Source organism: Salmo salar, chromosome ssa20 (genome assembly GCF_905237065.1).
Source record: "Salmo salar chromosome ssa20, Ssal_v3.1, whole genome shotgun sequence".
Classification (NCBI taxonomy): domain Eukaryota; kingdom Metazoa; phylum Chordata; class Actinopteri; order Salmoniformes; family Salmonidae; genus Salmo; species Salmo salar.
In genome coordinates, this window is record NC_059461.1 from 48073274 (window position 1) to 48093840 (window position 20567).

Genomic DNA, 20567 nt, shown 5'->3' on the forward strand with positions numbered 1-20567 from the left:
GTGCGGTCGCTGAATTGTACTCTGTTTAAAAGGCGTGGCACATCAGCTCTTGCCGTCTCTCTCTCGCTCTCTCTCTCTCCAACCTGTCCAAACTCTTTTTGTTTTTTTACCCCTCTCTCTCTCAATTCAGTCCGATGCCGACAAGCTATACTGGCACGAAAAGAGCAAACCAAGCAACATTTTCAAAGGAATGCACAATAGTACAGAAATGACTGCTTACTTTCTTTCCATCCCTGTCTCTGTGAAGCTTGCCTGTTGCAGTCAGAGCTGGTGAACTACGAGCGTGTGAAGGAGTACTGCCTGAAGGTGCTGGGCCACCAGAGGGACCACTTCAAGGCCATGTACCGCGCCGGCATCGCCTGCTACCACCTGGGCGACTACGAATGTGCCCTGCGCTACCTGCGTGACGCCAAGAACCGCGAGCCCTCAGGTAGGCTGAGACAGTACTGCCAGTCAGTGTTTTTCAATGTCTGTCAGTAAAGAGAGAATCTGGTTTACTCATGTCATCTTACCAGGACATGTCGCCTAATGCCAGCTGCTACACTAACAATTATCTCCCTCTATTTCTCTCTCTCTCTCGCTCTCTCTCTCTCTCCTCTCTCTCTTGCTCTCTCTCACTTCCTCTCCCTCCCTCTCTATGACACAGACACAAACGTGCTGCGGTACATCCAGTTGACGGAAATGAAGATGAGTAGGGAGGGTCAGCGGGAGCGAGAGAGCGGCAAAGAGGCCCTTGGCTAACCTTTGACCTTTTGGCCTCTCTGTCACTATGGCCTGCGCTATGACCCATCCTACGTCACCTCTCCTCTCTGACCTCCTCTCCTCCTTTATGGAGCCCAGTCCCATTGATGACTGGCCCGAGCGATGCGCTACAACCATGTAAAAGAACAGGGCAGAAAAAGCCCTGTCTCTCCCCCTCTCTTCTCCTCCTTGTCTCTCTTCTTTCCCCAGGCGCTGTTGTTCTGTAGTAGAGATGCAGACTGTCAAGCCAACAAAGAAAAAACGAAGCAAAGGGAAATACTGTACTATACTCATACAAAACAGTCATGGTTGTCCGAATGAAAAAACTGCTTCAAAAAATATATGATCGAAGAACATTGCGTAATTTAGTAAAGGTGTAAAAATGTTATTTATTCTTTCGATGTGAGGACTGAGGAGAGGTCCAGGGTTGGGAAAGGGACCAGGGGAGGACAGGGGAAGGAGTTTAGGAGAAAGCAAGTGGCGTACACATATCAAGACCTTAGGCCAATTCAACTGTACACCCTGACTCTGCCCTGTCACAATGGATGGAGGTCTGAAAGTCACTGACCCAGACTTGTCCCTGAGAGAGATTGTCCCCCCCAGTACAGTACAGATCAGGCTAGCTAGCAGGCTACATCGCTGTCTTTTTAATACAGAATAGTCTTCAGACAAGCCCGGCCTTTGCGCTCATGTTCAATCAGTCTTCTTTTTCGTTTTCAGCTTGTACTATCTTGTCACTATTTCTGGACGGTTTTTAAATTCAAGGGCTAGTTCAAGTGTTTGTAATTTGTCCTTTGATCATTTTCTTTTGCCTTCTGTTGATATTCATTGTACTTACGACTATCAGTTGTTATGAAGCAAAATGTGTGCCCTTTCTCTTTCTAAGGAACAAAACACACTAACTCCCAACGGACTCGCTGTTCCGCTGTGTAGCAGGTGTGTTTTTGTGAACCGGTGTCTTGAATCTGTTGTCCAATCCCCCCTGGAATGTGCTGTGTTGTCAGACTGTTACCCCCCCCCCTCTCCGCTTTCTAGCTAATGATGTCACAATGGAAAATAGCCAGTGGAATTGAGGTTCCATCAAGCAACCTTGGCAGCACAGAGTTCTCCTCTGATTTCTACTCTTGAGATCTACTTCCAGGCCCTTTATCACTCATGCTGAATCTTCCCAGGCGTCAGTGACATCACAAGACACTCTTGGCAGTGTTCGTGCAGGGAATCCGATCGCACATGCCGTATCCGTCTGAAGTGTGTCAGCCATCTCAATCCAGTCAATTAAAAACATCAACACGAGTGTGCCATTTGAGATTCCGAATTGAATTGTGATATATTTTGGTAGATGTCAGTGTTGCGACAAACCCCAAAAATCTGTTCAGAAAATAAATTATTACATAAATCGCTGTCTATAGGCAGATTACACAACAGTAGTGATCGACCAAGACAAGGGAGGATTGTGATTGGGGCAAGGCCAGATAATGACATATTACACATACAGACCATCATGCCACTGCATACTTTCTAAATACCAATCCCAGTGATGCTGATAAAGCCTGAAGGGTTTCTAGGATTTAGAGAAATACTTAGATGTACCTGCCCTGTTCTAAGGAGAGGTTTGAGTTGACCTTAATTCCACCCTCTAATACCGTGTAACCCAGTTTCCTTCACCCTATGTGCAAGCCCCTGCATGGTAATGTGTGGCTCAGAGGGGAAGCCAGTTTGGATGTCAGGGATAATGCTTCATTGCTTTCTATAACATGGCAGGTTGCTCCCCCCATTCCAATGTATCCCACTAATACCCTCTATGCTCCCTTCAAATGTAGAATGGGTTAATGGAGTAGTCAGCGTTATAGCCTGAAAAAGACCTCGGTATCTTATATCTTGTGTAGGGTCATTTTATGAGACTTATATGCTCCCATACAGAAATAAATTAGGGTCAGCAGCAGTGGTCTGCCTTGGCCAAGGTGAGAAGAAGAATTCCAAAAGAACTTCAGAGGAGTGGATAATACAATATCAAAACGATAACAGATCTCATCATTTGCCTGTGGCCTATATGAGGGAAATTGGGACCAAAGTGTATCAGTAAGAGGAGGCTGTTGAGGGGAGGACGGTTCATAATGATGTCCGGAACGGTGCGAATGGAAGAGCATTAAACACGTGGAAACCATGAGTTTTTACGTATTTGATACCGTTCCACCTACTCTGCCCCAGCCATTACCACGAGCCCGTCCTCCCCAATTAAGGTGCCACCAACCTCCTGTGGTGTCAATGGGACTCTGGAGAGGCAGCAGTGCGATGCCTGGAGAAAACTTGTGTGATCCAGAGACGCTCCACTGTAGAGGGAAATGGGCCAGCAGCACCACTAACACAGCAGGAGTGCAATGTCACTCTGAAACTGTGGAGATGGGATTATGTTAAAGCAGCGTTGTGAAGAGGTTCGGGCGAGGTTAACACCTTGGTACAGAAACACGGTGTGGAAAAAGCTAGAGGCACCAAGAACTCTCTTTCTTTCTCGTACTTTCTATTTCTCTCTCTCTCTCTCTTTATCTCTCTCTCTGATTCTCATTCTCTCCACCCTTTCCCCGATCTCCAAAATCTCAAAAATCTCTCTCCCTACCTCGATCTCAATTCAATTTAAATTCAAATTGCTTTATTGGCATGACGTTTCAATGTCCGCATTGCCAAGCCTACTTTGCAAATGGATATATATTTAACAATATTAACATCATTTAAAAAATGTAATAATAATAATCGGGATTGTCAATGAAATATACACTGAGTATACCAAACATCGGCGCATGGACTCTACAAGGTGTAGAAAGCGTTCCACAGGGATGCTGGCCCATGTTGACTCCAATGCTTCCCACAGTTCCGTGTCAAGTTGGCTGGATGTCCTTTGGGTGGTGGACCATTTCTTGATACACACTGGAAACTGTTGAGCCTGAAAAATCCAGCGGTGTTGCAGTTCTTGACCCAAACTGGTGTTCCTGGACCTACTTCCATACCCCGTTCAAAGGCACTTAAATATTTTGTCTTGCCCATTCACCCTCTGCATGGCACACATACACAATCCATGTCTCAATTCTCTCAAAGCTTAAAAATCCTTCTTTAACCTGTCACCTCCCCTTCATCTACACCGATTGAAGTGGATTTAACAAGTGACGTCATAGCTTTCACCTGGATTCACCTGGTTCCGTCTACGTCATGGAAAGAGCAGGTGTTCTTAATGTTTTGTATACTCAGTGTATATCTGTCTCTTACTCTCTGAACCTCACCGCTGTGCAGTAGTGTTGTATTGGTCCCTATGGCTGGCTGAGCTGGGCCTACTCACACATGGCCCTCTTGGGAATAGCTTTTCTCCCCATGGTCCTATCTCCAAGGCATCCGTCCACCATCCTGTTGTTATCCCAGTATGCTGAGTCATTATCGCTCCATGTCTACGGTTACTGTCTACACATAAAAACAGGTCAGGGCTAAGTTCTTTCCACCCCTGCCCTAACATGACCCATTATGAGATAAACAAAGGAATGACCCTGGACCAGTTATTGTGGGCATAATGTTACAACGTGCTGTCTGTGCAAATATAGATAGAGAGCGACATTGTCTCTTTAGCAGTCTAGTTCTGAAAAGATATGGCAAAAGCACAAACTAAAGTGGGAAAGTAAATACTGGCAGTTTTTCTTCTCTTTCCTTTGATGTCATTGAGGTACATGTTTGTCAAATGTCAAAGTCGTTTTTGTGGTTATGAAACAATTGTGAACAAAATACGAAACTGAAAAGAAAAACGAATGGCTGTTAAAAGCTGTACTTTATTGAGTAATTTTATCAATTGACGAGCACGCAAGCGAAGGGGGAAGTGAGTTTGGTGTAGCTGCACCACAGGCTCCCTGTCACGGTGTCTGTGTGTGTAGATGTTAAGTAGGATTTGTTGTCCCCTGTTTTGGGAAAGTCCATACCCTACTCTAAGAGTTTGTGAACCCCACAAAGTGACAGTGGATCTCGTTGAAGAAAGTGGGCGTTGGGGAACCAAACCAGTTACACAGTAGAAGTTATTTATGAGTTACAGCAGCGAAGTGCCCCCGAAAATCTGTTTTCCTTTCTCTTTTCTCGCTTGCTTATTACCGGAGAGTAGGACTTGAAGATGAGTACATCATGGTTAGAAGTACATTTTTCCCATTGGACCATGTGAGGAAACGTCCATTCACTATTCCAATTCCTCACATTAGAGGACGTGATAACTGGTTACATTGAACTGCTAGCCCGGGAATGCACTATTGATTGGTAAATGACGACTATAAATAAAGTTGAAAAGGAAAATGAAATTGTGCCTGCTTGATTGTCTTCAGGGTTGTCTGAGTGCATGGTGACACCTCACCATAGGAGGTAACAGCAGCACACAGTCAGACACACACACACACACACACACACACTTCTCTCTGCACACCCCTCTCCCTCCCTCGCTCCCCCTCTCTTCTCCCTCCAAAGGTAATAATCTCTGTTACTACTGACTGCCCTGCTTAATTGCTCCCTGAGCTCCAGAGAGAGAGAGAGAGAGGAGGGGAGGCGGTGGAGGAGAGGAGTAGATGAGAGAGAGGTGCTGAGAAAGGCATTGGAGGAAAGATGGAGGGGAGAAAAAGATGGATGGTGCGAAGAGATATCCCACTGGGCACACACTGGTTGAATCAACATTGTGTCCATGTCATTTCAATGAAATGACGTTGAACCAATGTGGGACAGACATTGAACTGACATCTGTGCCCAGCGGGGTAGACCTGCTGAAAGACGCTAGGGGAAAGATGGAGGGAGAAAAAAGGAGGGGGGAAAGGAGGAGAGATGCTGAGCTATGACAGCGAGGAAAGTGCAAGATATGGAGGAAGCAAGAAAGCACATCAAAGGAGGCAAAAAGACAACAGGGGAACATGGATATGAACAGACATATAGACACATTGTGTGTGTGCTTGTGTCACTAGGCTTCAGACAGGGACAGAGAAGCATTGTGACGCAGATACCTCAGCACAGGTGAAAAGCACAGGTGAAACCCAGACTAGCGTCTGTAGGTGAATTGAGGATATACATGAGACCTTGCTAAACAAATCCTTATTGAGTCTAAAACACCTGTCCATTTCCTCCATCATCCCTTTTCCTCTTTTCTTTGTTGTTGCTTTTAATAGCATTGCCACGGATGTGAAGAGTGGTTGCTAGGCAACTGGCAGGCGTCTGGGAACTGTTTGATCGGCGGATAGCGCTGACAGAAAGAGCAGTGAAGTGGATCGGAACTGTGTGTGTGTGAGAATTGTTTGTGCCTTCTAATTGAAAGCCTCTCATTTAGTTTTCAGTTTCGATGCATATATTCATGAGTTCCGTGTTTTTATTTATTAATTCAATGTTACAGATTAGCTGAATGAACAGCTGACGTTATTTCATCCTCCTCACTGCTTGTTGCCATGAGCCCTGTTTATACCAGGTGCTAACATGTGTTCCATGGCCTGATCTTGTCCACATTTTGGTTGTCCCCACATTTTTAGACAGGTATAGATGATTAAAAGACTCATTGTGGTCTGTTTGTGATCAGGTCTTACTGACCACCTCCTGAGGTAGTCAGCGATGCATTGTCTGGATATCTTACAAGTGTAGAACGATCTGGACAATGAAACAATTGAAATCAGTATTTATTTTGAAACAATAACTGTCAAATGATTTGTATACAGGGAAATCTGGTGACCACGTGGACACATTTTAATACCATGTGTAGATGCAACGGCTAATATGTGGGCACAATCAGAATGTGGACAAGATCAGGACAAAGGAGGTACGTTAGCACCAGGCACAAACCGGGCTATGAAAGCACCTCGATAAGCCTGTTAGATTAAGTCAGGTGTTTGAGATATTGAGATGTCTGTTGTGTGATTCCAGCATTATGTTAACAATGCAACATACCTGATATCTTCGCTTTACAAGATTCACAAAGGTCAACCTACACAATTCTGTTACAAAGGCCAAAAATCCTGGAGGGATCCTGTTGGACTGTTTATTAAAGGTGGTCTCATGCTCAAGTGGGAGCAATCTCTTAATACTCATAACAAAAGACAGAGGAAAATGTCAGAGCGTACAACTCCACAGAAGGAAACCTGGAAGATACCTGTGAACAACTAAATGACTCTCAAAATGCACAACCAGCTACCATGCTTGTCCTAGTAAGTATATTTGGCACAAAATGACATGTCATGATCAGCTTTGATGACATCTAGAGGATGATCCCTGTTATTGCAGCCAGGCCTTTATCCTGCTCACAGGGATACAGTATAATGTGTGTTATTTAAAAAATAAGCCATGGAAATGTTCAGCTATTACAAGCATTAGAGCACATGGTAGAATTGACCGGGAATAGAACGACAGCCAACGTTATGGATGTAACTCCACAGAGCGAGTGACAGGAACAGCAGAGACACAGCAAGCACCTCTCTTCCTCTTTTATTACGTAATTCATTCAATCGTTCATCGTCGCAGCTCAACAGTCAACAGCACATCCCTCTTTCGTCATGTATCCCAGAACGTCACAGACTGAGACAGGTCGTAGACAATCTCCCATCCATACTGTACATGAACGTCAGTCTGTAGTTTTCTTGGTTTTCCTTGGTTGGTCTGTGTTATATTAACAAAATATATGATATATATATATACAGATATTCCGGGAAAGAGAATCATAATAACAATAATGAATCATTATTTCAATTATAACAATCATTTTAATAAATACTTTGAGCGTTCTTAACCACACAAGGAGAATAAGGATGAGTTTGGCTCACCCCTCTCCCTATGGGATTGACATCATCCCATACAAATAATAACACTAAACACGCACACGCACACACACATGCACACACACGCACACACGCATACACACACTCCCATACACATAGTCAAGTAAATACTTGTATGTAGCCTTGACCAACTGCGCCATTAAAAAGTGTCCTTCTTCCTCTTCTTTCAGCAACCAGACGGTGTGGTGCACTCACGGGCCTGCAAGAGAATACAGAGTTCTCTCGATTCGCCGTCCACATCCCAAGCACCTTGTGTCAAGTCCTTCACAGTCTGTACTCTTGTGACACGGACATGTCAATGTCAATATCATGGCTCTTTAACCAAAGATTGGGTCCTTTTTCCCTTCAATGATGCTGTATCACTATCCAGTAGGTGAGGAAAAGGAAGTCAGGGGTACGGAATGTGGGAATTCGTTTTTTTTTGTAGAAAACAGGTAGTATTCATTAACCATTTATTGCAAGTGGATTAACCCTCATTTCCCATGGTCCTCCTCTGCTCTCAGAGGACTTTTGTTGTAGTAAACTGTCCATATAACAGAGTGTATAAGGGGCTCTATACAGAGCAGTGATGACGGTGAGAGAGAGGACGTTTGCTGGGAAACTCCAGCTTATAACTTTCACACTTTCCCTAAATTCCTTGGTTTTCCAGAAATACTGGTTCAACAATTCCCGTATTTCCTGCTATTGCAGGAATCTTTCAACCAGGATTTCTGGTAAACCAGGGAATTTTGGAAAAAATATTGGACGTTTTGCAAACCTATGAGGACATAAGGTAAAGAATGAGGGAGAAAAGCATCCTGTTTCGGCTCTCTCACAACAGATTTGCTCGTTCTACAGTACATCCTTCACCCAAAATAACATGCGGTACCGAAACACAAGCAGACATGGACGAGCACGTGTACACCCACACAGACACACAGTGTACACCCACACAGACACACAGTGTACACCCACACAGACACACAGTGTACACCCACACAGTGTACACCCACACAGACACACAGTGTACACCCACACAGACACACAGTGTACACCCACACAGACACACAGTGTACACCCACACAGACACACAGTGTACACCCACACAGACACACAGTGTACACCCATACAGACACACAATTCGCCAAACCAATAGAAAATGCTGTGCTAAACAGGTTATGGCTGGAATGGTTCAAGCATTGAGAAGAATAAAATGAATTTGCTGTACAGAGCTGAGGAAATAAAGTCCTGTTGATTGTGCTGTGGAGCTTAAAATGGCTTCCCTGTTCCTGTTGCAGTCTTTGGGAGAGGGGGAGGACAGAGACCATCCCTATACAGGAAGATGCTATGTGGAGGTGAGGGAGGTGGAAATGAGTTCTATAGAAGGTGATGGACAATAAGAGGGCAACTTATGCACTGATTTGGAAGTGCCTCAGGATTTGAGCGTCTACCTACCATGACTACATGTAAATATGAAGGAGGGGCAGCAGGGCCCATATGAAGGGAACCCCCGAGGTGCTCTCATAATAAATCAGGTCACCCCCACAAAACAACTATTAACATGGACAGGGGCACTCCCAAGATAATAATTCCAACCCTGTTGAGATGTGAATGTGTCTACGGCTGGCAAAGCTTCAGCCCTAGTCTTTGGGGAAGGAGCGAGCAGAGACAGACGCGACACCTGCGTAGAGAGAGGCAGAGAGTCAACGGGGTGGTTTAGCAGAACGAGTACTACTGCAGTACATGTAAATCGGGATGAGCACTTAGAAGTGTCCGTCTGGAAGTGGAATGGCTTACACATTCCTTCCTTTTAGAGGACAGGTAATATGTGGAAGATTAGCAGGGCACACTGGTCACTAGGGCACTAAAGGTTTGGACTCTAGGGACTGCGGAGTGGTCACTTAGAGGAATGTTGTCCCACACTGGGCGGCTTTGGAAGGGACACTAAGACGTGTGCTGTCCCGGATGCTGGGTGTGTACTAGGAGCACTAGGAGTCTAGGGGGCACAAGGCTTAGGAGTGACCAGCAGGAGAGAGGTACAGCCCGCTCAAGTGGGTTTCAGGGTGGACACTAGTAGAAGTACTGTTCGCAAAGGGATTGGGTAGCAGAAATAAAGTGTGCACACCAGGAGTCTTTGAAGTGTGCACTAGGAGCAGTGTTGCCCATATACAGTAATGTGTGACTTAGCCATAGTTCTGTCCACAGAGCTGTGCAGCCTGGTGCTGTTCACACAGGGGCAGGGTGCCGTCCAGATCCTGTCCATCCACATCCATGTCCATGAGGTTGGGCCTGGCAGCGCCGGTGCTGGCACTGCTGTCCCCAGAGCCCAGGGGACTGTCACAGCTGCTGCCCGGGGACGAGCTCAGGGTTCTGGACAGGGAGCCCAGCTTCCATGGGTCCGGTCGCACCCTGGCTGGTGTTGGCCGAGGCCGGGGTGCGAACTCCAAGGTCTTGGGCCTCTCCAAGGGACTGATGATGGTCAGGGGCTCCAGGACCGGGACGGGGACAGGCGGAGCAGGGGCCTTGCGGCGGAGGACCCTTGGGAAGAGGCTGAAAGGGTCAGGGAGTCGGGGTATATCCAGGGTCTCCTTGTAACCTGAGAGAAGAGAGAGAAATACAGAGAACAGAGGGAGAGCAGAGGGAGAGAATAGATGGATGGGAGAACAACATGAACACTTTGTTGAGATGGATGGGCCGTGCCAGAGCCATGTGTTTTTTTAAGTTCAGGTGTAACTGAAATATACGCTGAGTGTACAACCCACCCCAGTTGTGTCAAGTTGGCTGGATATCCTTTGGGAGGGTGGACCATTCTTGATACACACAGGAAACTGTTGAGCGTGAAAACCCCCGCAGCGTTGCAGTTCTTGACACACTTAAACCGGTGCACCTGGCACCTACTACCATGCCCGGTTTAAAGGCACTTAAATCTTTTGTCTTGCCCATTCACCCTCTGAATGGCACATATTACACAATCCATGTCTCAATTGTTTGAAGGCTTTAAAATCCTTCTTCAACCTGTCTCCTTCTCTTCATCTACAATGATTTGAAGTGGACTGAAATAGTTACATCAATAAGGGATCATAACAGTCACCTGGATTCTGGGCTCCCGGATTAGTTGCATTAACCCCCCCCCCCCCCCCCCTTTTACGCTGCTGCTACTCTCTGTTGATTATCTATGCATAGTCACTTTACCTCTACCTACAGTTGAAGTCAGAAGTTTACATACACTTAGGTTGGAGTCATTAAATCTCATTTTGTAACCACTCCACAAATTTCTTGTTAACAAACTATAGTTTTGGCAAATGTGCATGTGTGCATTACTTTTGCATGACACAAATAATTTTTCCAACAATTGTTAACAGACAGATTATTTCACTTATAATTCACTGTATCACAATTCCAGTGGGTCAGAAGTTTACATACACTAAGTTGACTGTGCCTTTAAACAGCTTGGGAAATTCCAGAAAATTATGTCATGGCTTTAGAAGCTTCTGATAGGCTAATTGACATCATTTGAGTCAATTGGAGGTGTACCTGTGGATGTATTTCAAGGCCTACCTTCAAACTCAGTGCGTCTTTGCTTGACATCATGGGAAAATCAAAAGAAATCAGCCAAGACCTCATAAAAAAAACTGTAGACCTCCACAAGTCTGGTTCATCCTTGGGAGCAATTTCCAAACGCCTGAAGGTGCCACGTTCATCTGTACAAACAATAGTACGCAAGTATAAACACCATGGGACCACGCAGCCGTCATACCGCTCAGGAAGGAGATGCGTTCTGTCTCCTAGAGATGAACGTACTTTGGTGCGAAAAGTGCAAATCAATCCCAGAACAACAGCAAATGACCTTGTAAAGATGCTGGAGGAAACAGGTACAAAAGTATCTATATCCACAGTAAAACGAGTCGACATAACCTGAAAGGCCGCTCAGCAAGGAAGAAGCCACTGCTTCAAAACCTTCATAAAAAAGCCAGACTACGGTTTGCAACTGCACATGGGGACAAAGATCGTACGTTTTGGAGAAATGCCCTCTGGTCTGATGAAACAAAAATAGAACTGTTTGGCCATAATGACCATTGTTATGTTTGGAGGAAAAAGGGGAGGCTTGCAAGCCGAAGAACACCATCCCAACCATGAAGCACGGGAGTGGCAGATTCATGTTGTGGGGGTGCTTTGCTGCAGGAGAGACTGGTGCACTTCACAAAATAGATGGCATCATGAGGGAGGAAAATTATGTGGATATATTGAAGCAACATCTCAAGACATCAGTCAAGAAGTTGAAGCTTGGTCGCAAATGGGTCTTCCAAATGGACAATGACTCCAAGCATATTTCCAAAGTTGTGGCAAAATGGCCTAAGGACAACAAAGTCAAGGTATTGGAGTGGCCATCACAAAGCCCTGACCTCAATCCTATCGAAAATTTGTGGGCAGAACTGAAAGAGCATGTGTGAGCAAGGAGGCCTACAAACCTGACTCAGTTACAAAAATTATGTGGATATATTGAAGCAACATCTCAAGACATCAGTCAAGAAGTTGAAGCTTGGTCAGGAGGAATGGGACAAAATTCACCCAACTTATTGTGGGAAGCTTGTGGAAGGCTACCCAAAATGTTTGACCCAAGTTAAACAATTTAAAGGCAATGCTACCAAATACTAATTGAGTGTGTGTAAACTTCTGACCCACTGGGAATGTGATGAAAGAAATAAAAGCTGAAATAAATCATCCTCTCTACTATTATTGTAACATTTCACATTCGTAAAATAAAGTGGTGATTCTAACTGACCTAAGACAGGGAATTTTTACTAGGATTAAATGTCAGGAATTGTGAAAAACTGAGTTTTAATGTATTTGGCTAAGGTGTATGTAAACTTCCGACTTCAACTGTATATATGTACTGTACATATTACCTCAATTATCTCGACTAACCTGAGCCCCCACACATTGACTCTGTACCGGTACGCCCTGTATAATTCCTCGCTACTGTTATTTTATTGTTTCTCCTTAATTATTTGTTATTTTTCTATTTTCTTTTTCTTTCTTTCTTTTTTACTTCAGTTTATTTTAGTAAATACTTTCTTAACACTTCTCTTTCTTAACTCAGTTGTTGGTTAAGGGCTTGTATTTCACTGTAAGGTCTACACCTGTTGTATTCGACGCATGTGACAAATACAATTTGATTTGATTTGATTCACCCGGTCAGTCTATGTCATGGAAAGAGCAGGTGTCCTTAATGTTTTGTACACAGAGTATTGCTTCCTGTTCTTCAATCCAAAGCTCATAGTGACATCATGCTTTCCCAACACACTCACCTGCATGTAGGGGGAGGATGCGGGGCCCTGGTGGGGGCGGCATGGGCATGCTGCCGTCCGAGGGGGTCCTGCGGTGCCCTAGGGTTTGGGCGCGGGGGCGTATCGCCCCATCAGAGGGGGTGCGTCTGTGTCCCCTGTTCATGGTTGCAGACACGTGGGTGGGCGTGAGGGACTGGTTGGGCTCCCTCTTGAAGCTCTCTGCCCTCAGATCCAGGAGGGGGTTAAGGGAGGGGACGGGGGGCACCGCGGGGAGGGAGACGCCCACTGCAGGGGTCAACACCAAGTCCTCAAGGTCCGAGGGAAGGAGGGATTTGGTGGAGTTGCAGTCTGAGAGGGAGGAGAGGGAGAGGAGGGTGACGGAGGGAGAGGGGTCCGTGCAGGGGAGAGTAGAGTCGTGGCGGCGGGACAGAGAGAGGGACAGGGCGCGGCTCGGAGGAGAGGTGCTGCGGCGGAAGCGACCCGTTCGCTGGAAAAGGCTGTCCTTTTTCTTGCGCTGCTCCTCTCTAAGGTCCTGCTCGTCCTGTTGGACCTAGACACACACATGGAAACTGGTCAGTTCTTACTGTCATCTACTGTACAATATACGGTTGTATAATGTCAACTGACACACATACTTGACCTTGTCAACTCCCAGGTGTAGAGTACAAACCATTATTCAATGTATTAAGAGAATCTCTACAGCAGGTGGCAGGGTTGACTTGTTTTTTAGCATGGTTTGGGTCATTTTGTCCATCTGGGTGTTACAGACCCTTTTCCTGCTCCTCCCTTCCTCCCTCCCTCCGTTACCTGTAGTCTCCCCAGCTGTAGCAGGTCCAGCCCCAGACCTACAGAGGCCAGTAGGGAGGCACAGCCCAGTAGCAGCAGGTCGCTCTTCTTCCTCTGGCTGCAGCGCCGCAGAGAGTCCTGGTAACCCACCCCGCTCCCTAGCCCAGCAGGCGCCAGCCCGGGCCCCAGCCCGCCACACGAGGGACCTCCCTCCTCCACAGACCCGTTACTGCTGGTCTCTGGGGGCATCAGAGACCCGGGCGACTCCTCCAACTCACAGTGCTCCTCTGTCAGAGAGAGAGCGAAAGAGAGAGAAAGAGAGAGAAAGAGAGAGATAAGAAAGTGTGAGAGGGAGAACAAGGCATTTCAATCAATCAAGAGTCTAACTGATTTTGTATCCATAGTATGTTTTACAATCTCTTTTCTGTTGCAGAAATAGTGATAAACACAGAGACTCACCCATTTCATTGAGGCTGGAGAAGCCGACGGTCATTGGAGCGTGTTTTGGAGACTTGCCCAGATTCGGGGCACTAGAGGACCACACCTTGCATCCGTCGCCTAGCGACTTCAACCTGCAAGACGAAGAAGATTGGGTCAATAATGTTTACTGATACCATACACCAAACACTCGCCAGAATAACGTTCAGAGATGATTTGAATATGCAAATGCTAAAATCAGAAAGGGTAGCAGGCAGGTAGGGTGTTGGTCTATCAAGGGACTGTTTTTGGACCATGACTGTTACCTGTCCTCTCCACCCAGTCTCTCTCTCTGGAGAGTGGAGCTGGGGCCCCAGGTGCGTCCCTTCTTTTTGCTAGCTGCCAGGTCCTCCTTCTTACACACGGCACTGCGGCCCCATGTCTTACTGCCGTCGCTGGGCGTCACTGAGGGCCACAATAACACAGGTGTTGTCGTTATAACACAACAAATCAAATTCCTGATGTGTAGTGAGCGTAACAAAATGGATTCACTTGCACACAAGATCCAGGGAGGGAATCCACAATTTGGGATTATATTGACACAATAGCGTCCCTCACAATTGAATAACTGGTATTAACTTTTGGTGTGTCCTCTGTCCTCCAGTTCCCCTCAACCCCTGTCCCTGTCTCCCCCACAGATCAACTCACGTCGTATGGCCCTGAGACGGGGTATGACCCCTGGGCTGGCTGGAGGTGTGGTGCTCTCACTGCCCTGGGGTTTCCTCTTATCCACGCTCGGAGACGCCTGCACTGTGATCTTATGCTCAAAACCTGTGTACATACAAAACAGGGAGGAATTAGAGTCAAAATTCCAAATTGCTTGGTTTTACAGAAATCCTGGTTGGAAGATTCCCGGAATCAGGAGGGAATAAGAAAAAAAGCTGGGAATCCTCCAACTGGTATTTCTTAAAAACCTGTGGATTTTGGCAAAGTTACCAGAATTTTGCAATCCTAATTAGGATAGAAAGAGAAAATAATGATGCCCTATTCAAATAATAGGATAAATGTTTGGGTGCAATATCTGCCACCACCCACCAGAGGGCAGACTGATGCTGTTGCTGTCTCGGCCCAGTTTGAGTAGTCTGCTCTTTTTGAAGTGGCCCTTGCGCTTCTTGACCCTGGGCTTCTCCTGGTACATCTGGTGGATGATGATGTTGAGTTCACGCTCCACGATATCGATCTCTCTCTCAGCCAGCTCCTGCTCTCTCCTCTTCAGCTGCTCCTCCTGCTCCCTCTGCTCCTCAGCCGCACGAGCCAACGCCTCCTCCCAGGAACGCAACTCCTACAGGAGAGAAGAGGGGCATGTCAAGGAAATGGAGCATTTGGAACAAAAAATGTAGATGTAATGTTACAGCAACATAACACCCTGTCGAGGATCTTCACATTGTCAAGGCAGCAGCACTTTGCAACCTGCACTTTGAGGGCGATGTTGACAACATTCCCACATGACCGTGTGGGCTCCTCTCACCTTCTCCTTGGCCCTGAGCTCGTCAAACATCTGCTGGATCTCCAGCCTCCAGTCCTCCTGCAGAGAGTGGAAGGACTCCAGGGGCATCTGAAACATGGCCGACTGTTCGATGGCCAGCAGTCGCATCAGGATATTAGTGAAGGACGGGCGACTGTGGGGGTTAGGGCTCCAGGACTCTGAGGACGGGGAGAGGAGGTTGAGTAAATATAACTTTCATGTAAATTCCCAAACAACAAAGTACAGTGGTTGTCTTTTAGATGTACACATCTCCCCTCCACCTCCACCACTGAACAGACCGCAGTGCTCTGTAGCGCCATTTGCCCTCAGATCCCAAACAATTGCTAATAGACAGACAGATCATATTTAAAGTCGTTGGAATGGGCAGAGGAAAAAGAAAGAGGAGAGGAAAGAGAGGAGAGACAGGAATAAACAGAGAGCAGACACAGTAGAGAGGGGTGACAAAGGAGAGATTAAAGGATGAACAGGGATAAGACGGAGGAGAGGGAGAGAGGGATGAAGAGAGAAAGAGCATTAGGGATGCATGGAAATAGTGGAGAGAGAAGTGGAGCAAGAGACTATAAAATCACCAGTTTGCTGACTGGGAGGTGAACCTACTCTCCCTCTGACCTCCAACAATAATAGACGTGAAACTGGGCTGACAGGAAGCCATCTTGGCTGTCATCAATAAGTGAAACTGGGCTGACAGGCGACCATCTTGGTTCTTACCTGCCAGCAGGAGTGCGAAGGGCTCGGGACAGGTGGACGGGACGGGCAGGGTCAGTTTGTTCATGGCCACTCCGTACGCCACGGCCAGCGCATCTATCTCACGGTACGGAACCTCTCCTGTTAGCAGCTCCCATAGCAACACCCCGAAACTGAGGAGAGAGAGACAGGGGGGAGAGAGAGGTACAGCTTAAAATCACAGGCTATTCATATATTAACTTAACACACCCTTTATGTTACCTTCTATATATGGCGGATGTAAATTGCCGCTGAGGGTATGAATAGTGGAAGTATTGAAAGAACAAGGACACTAGCTACTGACTGTGGGTGTTGCATGTGCACCATGCTGTGTGTACTACATGTCCCACAGTAAAAAAAACCTGCACAGTCACATGGCAGAGTGTTCTACCTCCAGACGTCGCTGCTCTTGGAGAACAGGGAGAGTTTGATGACCTCGGGGGCCATCCAAGCGTAGGTGCCCGCCGCGCTCATCTTGGTGGTCTGGTGCCACTCCCGTGCCAGGCCAAAATCTGTGATCTTCAGGGTCCTACCACCCAGATCCTCCCTCTCAATGGGCTCCAGGATCAGGACTGAGGAGGAAGAGGGAAGGAGATGGCGAGAGAAGGGTGTGGGGAAAGAGCGACGGACAGAAGTGGGGGATGGAATAGGTGGAGAGAAGGGAGAGATAGTTTGAGTTTGTCATGCATAGCACTAACTCTACTACACTCCGTCCTCTAACAGAGGCCCTTATCCAAAGCACAGCACACAGCACACCCTACCATCACATACATCGATAGTAGGTGTGGTTATTGACAAAAGCAATTCAGGTTAAGTGTGTGATTCAAGGGCAGTGCAACCTGGTGATTATCAGCCAGTATCTGACCCTAGTCACCTGGCCATATTCCTCTAATAGGCCATATCTGTCATGAACCTGTATTTTCCTCAGGTCTACACTCAACATATAGCCCTGTTGACAAAAGGTTTGGTCAGAGCAGTGTTCAGATCTCTGCCTCACCGACATTATGCACTGTACCCAGCACGTCCGTTTTGAGAATTTCCCTACGATGTTACAACCGTTTCAAAGTCTCTGGGTGACATAGGTGAGTTGGCTTTTCCTGTTGAACTCCCAGCATTGGCCTTTCTGCTCTCTCCTGTCCTCTCCTCTCCATGCACTTCCTCCTTCATTTCCGCATGAGGGCTGGCTATGGAAATATTTGGAGTGTACACAGTCCACAGTGCTGGGAGAGAGGAGGGGATTGTACTTGCTTATCTACAGGCGTATGCAAAGGGAGGCAGGGAGAGGCACAGCACACAGCTGAATCTTTGTTTAAGCACACGCACACTCACACACACACACACACACACACACACACACACACACACACACACACACACACACACACACACACACACACACACACACACACACACACACACACACACACACACACACACACACACACACACACACACACACACACAGAGACCTGGCTCACGTGAAACAGGTGTGCCTCTGAGACTCATTATATGCTGACAGGCAGCTAATGTCAAAACACACGCAATTAAAAGGTAATGTCAAGTATATACTATATGTACTGTACTGAGTCTTCAATTGATCAAGATTTCACCATATCCTGGGCTTTTCTTAATCTCCCGATGCCGACCACTATTCATCAAATACCATTCTGACATTTCATTTTAGGTCAATCAACAGTGTTCTGGGTTCAATGGCATGATAACATACTGTATACGGTGCCTTCAGAAAGTATTCATACCCCTTGACTTCCTCCACAATTTGTCGTGTTACGGCCTGTATTCAAAATTGATTAAATCGATTTTATTTCTCACCTAACTACACACAATATCCCATAATGGCAAAGTAAAAACATGTTTTTAGACATTTTTGCTAATTTATTGAAAATGAAATATAGAAATATCTCATTTACATAAGTATTCACACCCCTGAGTCAATACTTTGTAGAAGCATCTTGGCAGCGATTACAGCTGTGAGTCTTTCTGGGTAAGTCTCTAAGAGCTTTCCACACGTGGAGTACGTAACAGTTGCCCATGTTCTTTTCAAAAATCTTCAATCTCAGTCAAATTGGTTGCTGCTCATTGCTAGACAACCATTTTTAGGTCTTGCCATAGATTTTCAAGTAGATTTAAGTCAAAAATGTAACTCGGGAACATTCACTGTCTTCTTGGTAGCAACTCCAGTGTAGATTTGGCCTTGTGTTTTAAGTTATTGTCCTGCAGAAAGGTGAATTCATCTCCTAGTGGAAAGCAGACTGAACCAGGTTTTCCACTAGGATTTTGCCTCTGCTTAGCTCCATTCTGTTTCCTTTTTTATCCTGAAAACTCCTGAGTCCTTAACTATTACAAGCATACCCATAACATGACGCAGCCACCCCTATGCTTGAAAATATGGAGAGTGTTACTCAGCAATGTGTTGTTTTGGATTTGCCCTAAACATTGTATTCAGGTCAAAAAGTTAAATGATTTGCTACATTTTTTGCAGCGTTACTTTAGTGCCTTGCTGCAAACATGATGTATGTTTTGGAATATTTTTTTATCATGGACAGGCTTCCTTCTTTTCACTGTCAATTAGGTTAGTATTGTGGAGTTACTAAAATGTTGTTGATCCATCCTCAGTTTTCTCCTATCACAGCCATTAAACTGTTTTAAAGTCACCATTGGCCTCATGGTGAAATCCCTGAGCGGTTTCCTTCCTCTCCGGCAACTAAGTTAGTAAGGATGCCTGTATCTTTGTAGTGACTGGGTGTATTGATACACCATCCAAAGTGCAATTAATAATGTAAACAATATTATTGCACACAGAGTGAGTACATGCAACTTATTATGTTACTTGTTAAGCACATTTTTAATCCTGAACTTATTTAATTCCACTTTGAACCTTATGGGGTATGTGTGTATAGGCCAGAGACAAAAATAAAAAAAATATTACAATTCAGACTATAACACAACAAAATGTGGAAAAGTCAAGGGGTGTGAATACTTTCTGAAGGCACTGTACAGTATGTCACAAGAGGACTTAGGCCATAGTTGGGGGCTCATTTGGTAGAGTATTGCACTTGTAACGCCAGGGTTCTGGGTTTGATTCCCACAGAGAACCAGTACGAGAAAATGTACGAATTCACTACTTTTAAGTTGCAAGAGATAAGAGTCTCTTCTAAAATGTAAATATTGCCTGTCTATTCGTCAACATGCACATTTGTGTTTGTGTGTGCATGCGTTTGTATGTTTCACATGAGTGTGTGTGTGTATAGCTTCCACCCAAGTGTAATCTGAGGGACAGGGAATAGGGGACGGCTGCTGACATTGATAATAAGCCATTGTCATCCCCCAGCTCTCTTTTTCTATTTCAATACCACTGTCTCTCTCTCTGTGAGGGACAGCTGTCTCCCCAGGGCTGGCTGGGCTCTGTGTGTGTGTGTGTGTGTGTGTGTGTGTGTGTGTGTGTGTGTGTGTGTGTGTGTGTGTGTGTGTGTGTGTGTGTGTGTGTGTGTGTGTGTGTGTGTGTGTGTGTGTGTGTGTGTGTGTGTGCATGTGTTGTGTGCGTGTGCGTGTGCGCGCGTCAGTGAGTGCCTGTGAAAGATGGAGAGAGTAAAAGAGACAAAGAGAGAGAGGGAGGCAGAGAGAGGGAGAGAGTGTGAGAGAGGCATGAATGTTGTGCGTCTGTTTGCATGTGAAACTGAGGGTGTCTGTCTGTCAGAGTCCATGTGTGTGTTTGAGTTGATACAACTTTGATTTTGGTGTTTGACTACAGTATGCGCGCTGTACGTAGCAGTGTGCGAATATGTGGGGTGTGCTAGTGTTTGTGTCTGTGTATCTCAATGAGCTTGAGAGCGAGAGAGGAAGAATGTATACAGATATCTGTGATCAAAGCAGAGGCACCTGCTCTCCACTAGCTCTCATGTTGTCACCATGTTTTCAGCTCCAGCGCAGCATTTCACAGCGTAACCACACTGATAGCTTATACAAAACATTTGAAATATTTACACATCTACTGTAGCTAAGCTTGAAAAACAACACAGTGCCGTTCTTGTTCATACATATTATTCACAAAGAGGTAAAGAATTGATGTGCTGCATGGCAATAATGTTGACGTCAGTTACTGGCACTCAAAAAAACACGAAGTGCCATCAACATCTTTCTAGTTTCCATTACCTTCCTCCGCCACAGCCCAGACATAACCACCCCCTCGTTCTTTCCTTCGATCCCTCCATCGCCAGCCACTGGACCCTGACCCTCATAGGAGAGCAGAGG

At 45.9% G+C, this 20567-nt stretch overlaps 2 protein-coding genes across 2 annotated transcripts in view; one reads left to right on the forward strand and one right to left on the reverse strand.

Moving 5' to 3' along the window:
* The window catches only part of LOC123729232 (tetratricopeptide repeat protein 9B), a 46055-nt gene extending 40995 nt beyond the window's left edge, over nucleotides 1-5060 (forward strand). Inside the window, exons 2-3 of the mRNA XM_045703514.1 lie at nucleotides 248-430; nucleotides 647-5060. Of these exons, the coding sequence (XP_045559470.1) occupies nucleotides 248-430; nucleotides 647-741 (278 nt within the window). The 3' untranslated portion in view covers nucleotides 742-5060. The remainder of the gene's footprint in view (nucleotides 1-247; nucleotides 431-646) is intronic.
* A 1660-nt stretch (nucleotides 5061-6720) lies between these two features.
* Nucleotides 6721-20567, reverse strand: part of LOC123729233 (mitogen-activated protein kinase kinase kinase 10) — a 35911-nt gene continuing 22064 nt past the window's right edge. Inside the window, exons 2-11 of the mRNA XM_045703516.1 lie at nucleotides 16690-16870; nucleotides 16284-16432; nucleotides 15558-15733; nucleotides 15125-15371; nucleotides 14738-14860; nucleotides 14356-14494; nucleotides 14072-14184; nucleotides 13634-13899; nucleotides 12848-13376; nucleotides 6721-10134 (exon numbers count right to left, since the gene is read on the reverse strand). Coding sequence (XP_045559472.1) covers nucleotides 9722-10134; nucleotides 12848-13376; nucleotides 13634-13899; nucleotides 14072-14184; nucleotides 14356-14494; nucleotides 14738-14860; nucleotides 15125-15371; nucleotides 15558-15733; nucleotides 16284-16432; nucleotides 16690-16870 — 2336 coding nt within the window. The 3' untranslated portion in view covers nucleotides 6721-9721. The remainder of the gene's footprint in view (nucleotides 10135-12847; nucleotides 13377-13633; nucleotides 13900-14071; nucleotides 14185-14355; nucleotides 14495-14737; nucleotides 14861-15124; nucleotides 15372-15557; nucleotides 15734-16283; nucleotides 16433-16689; nucleotides 16871-20567) is intronic.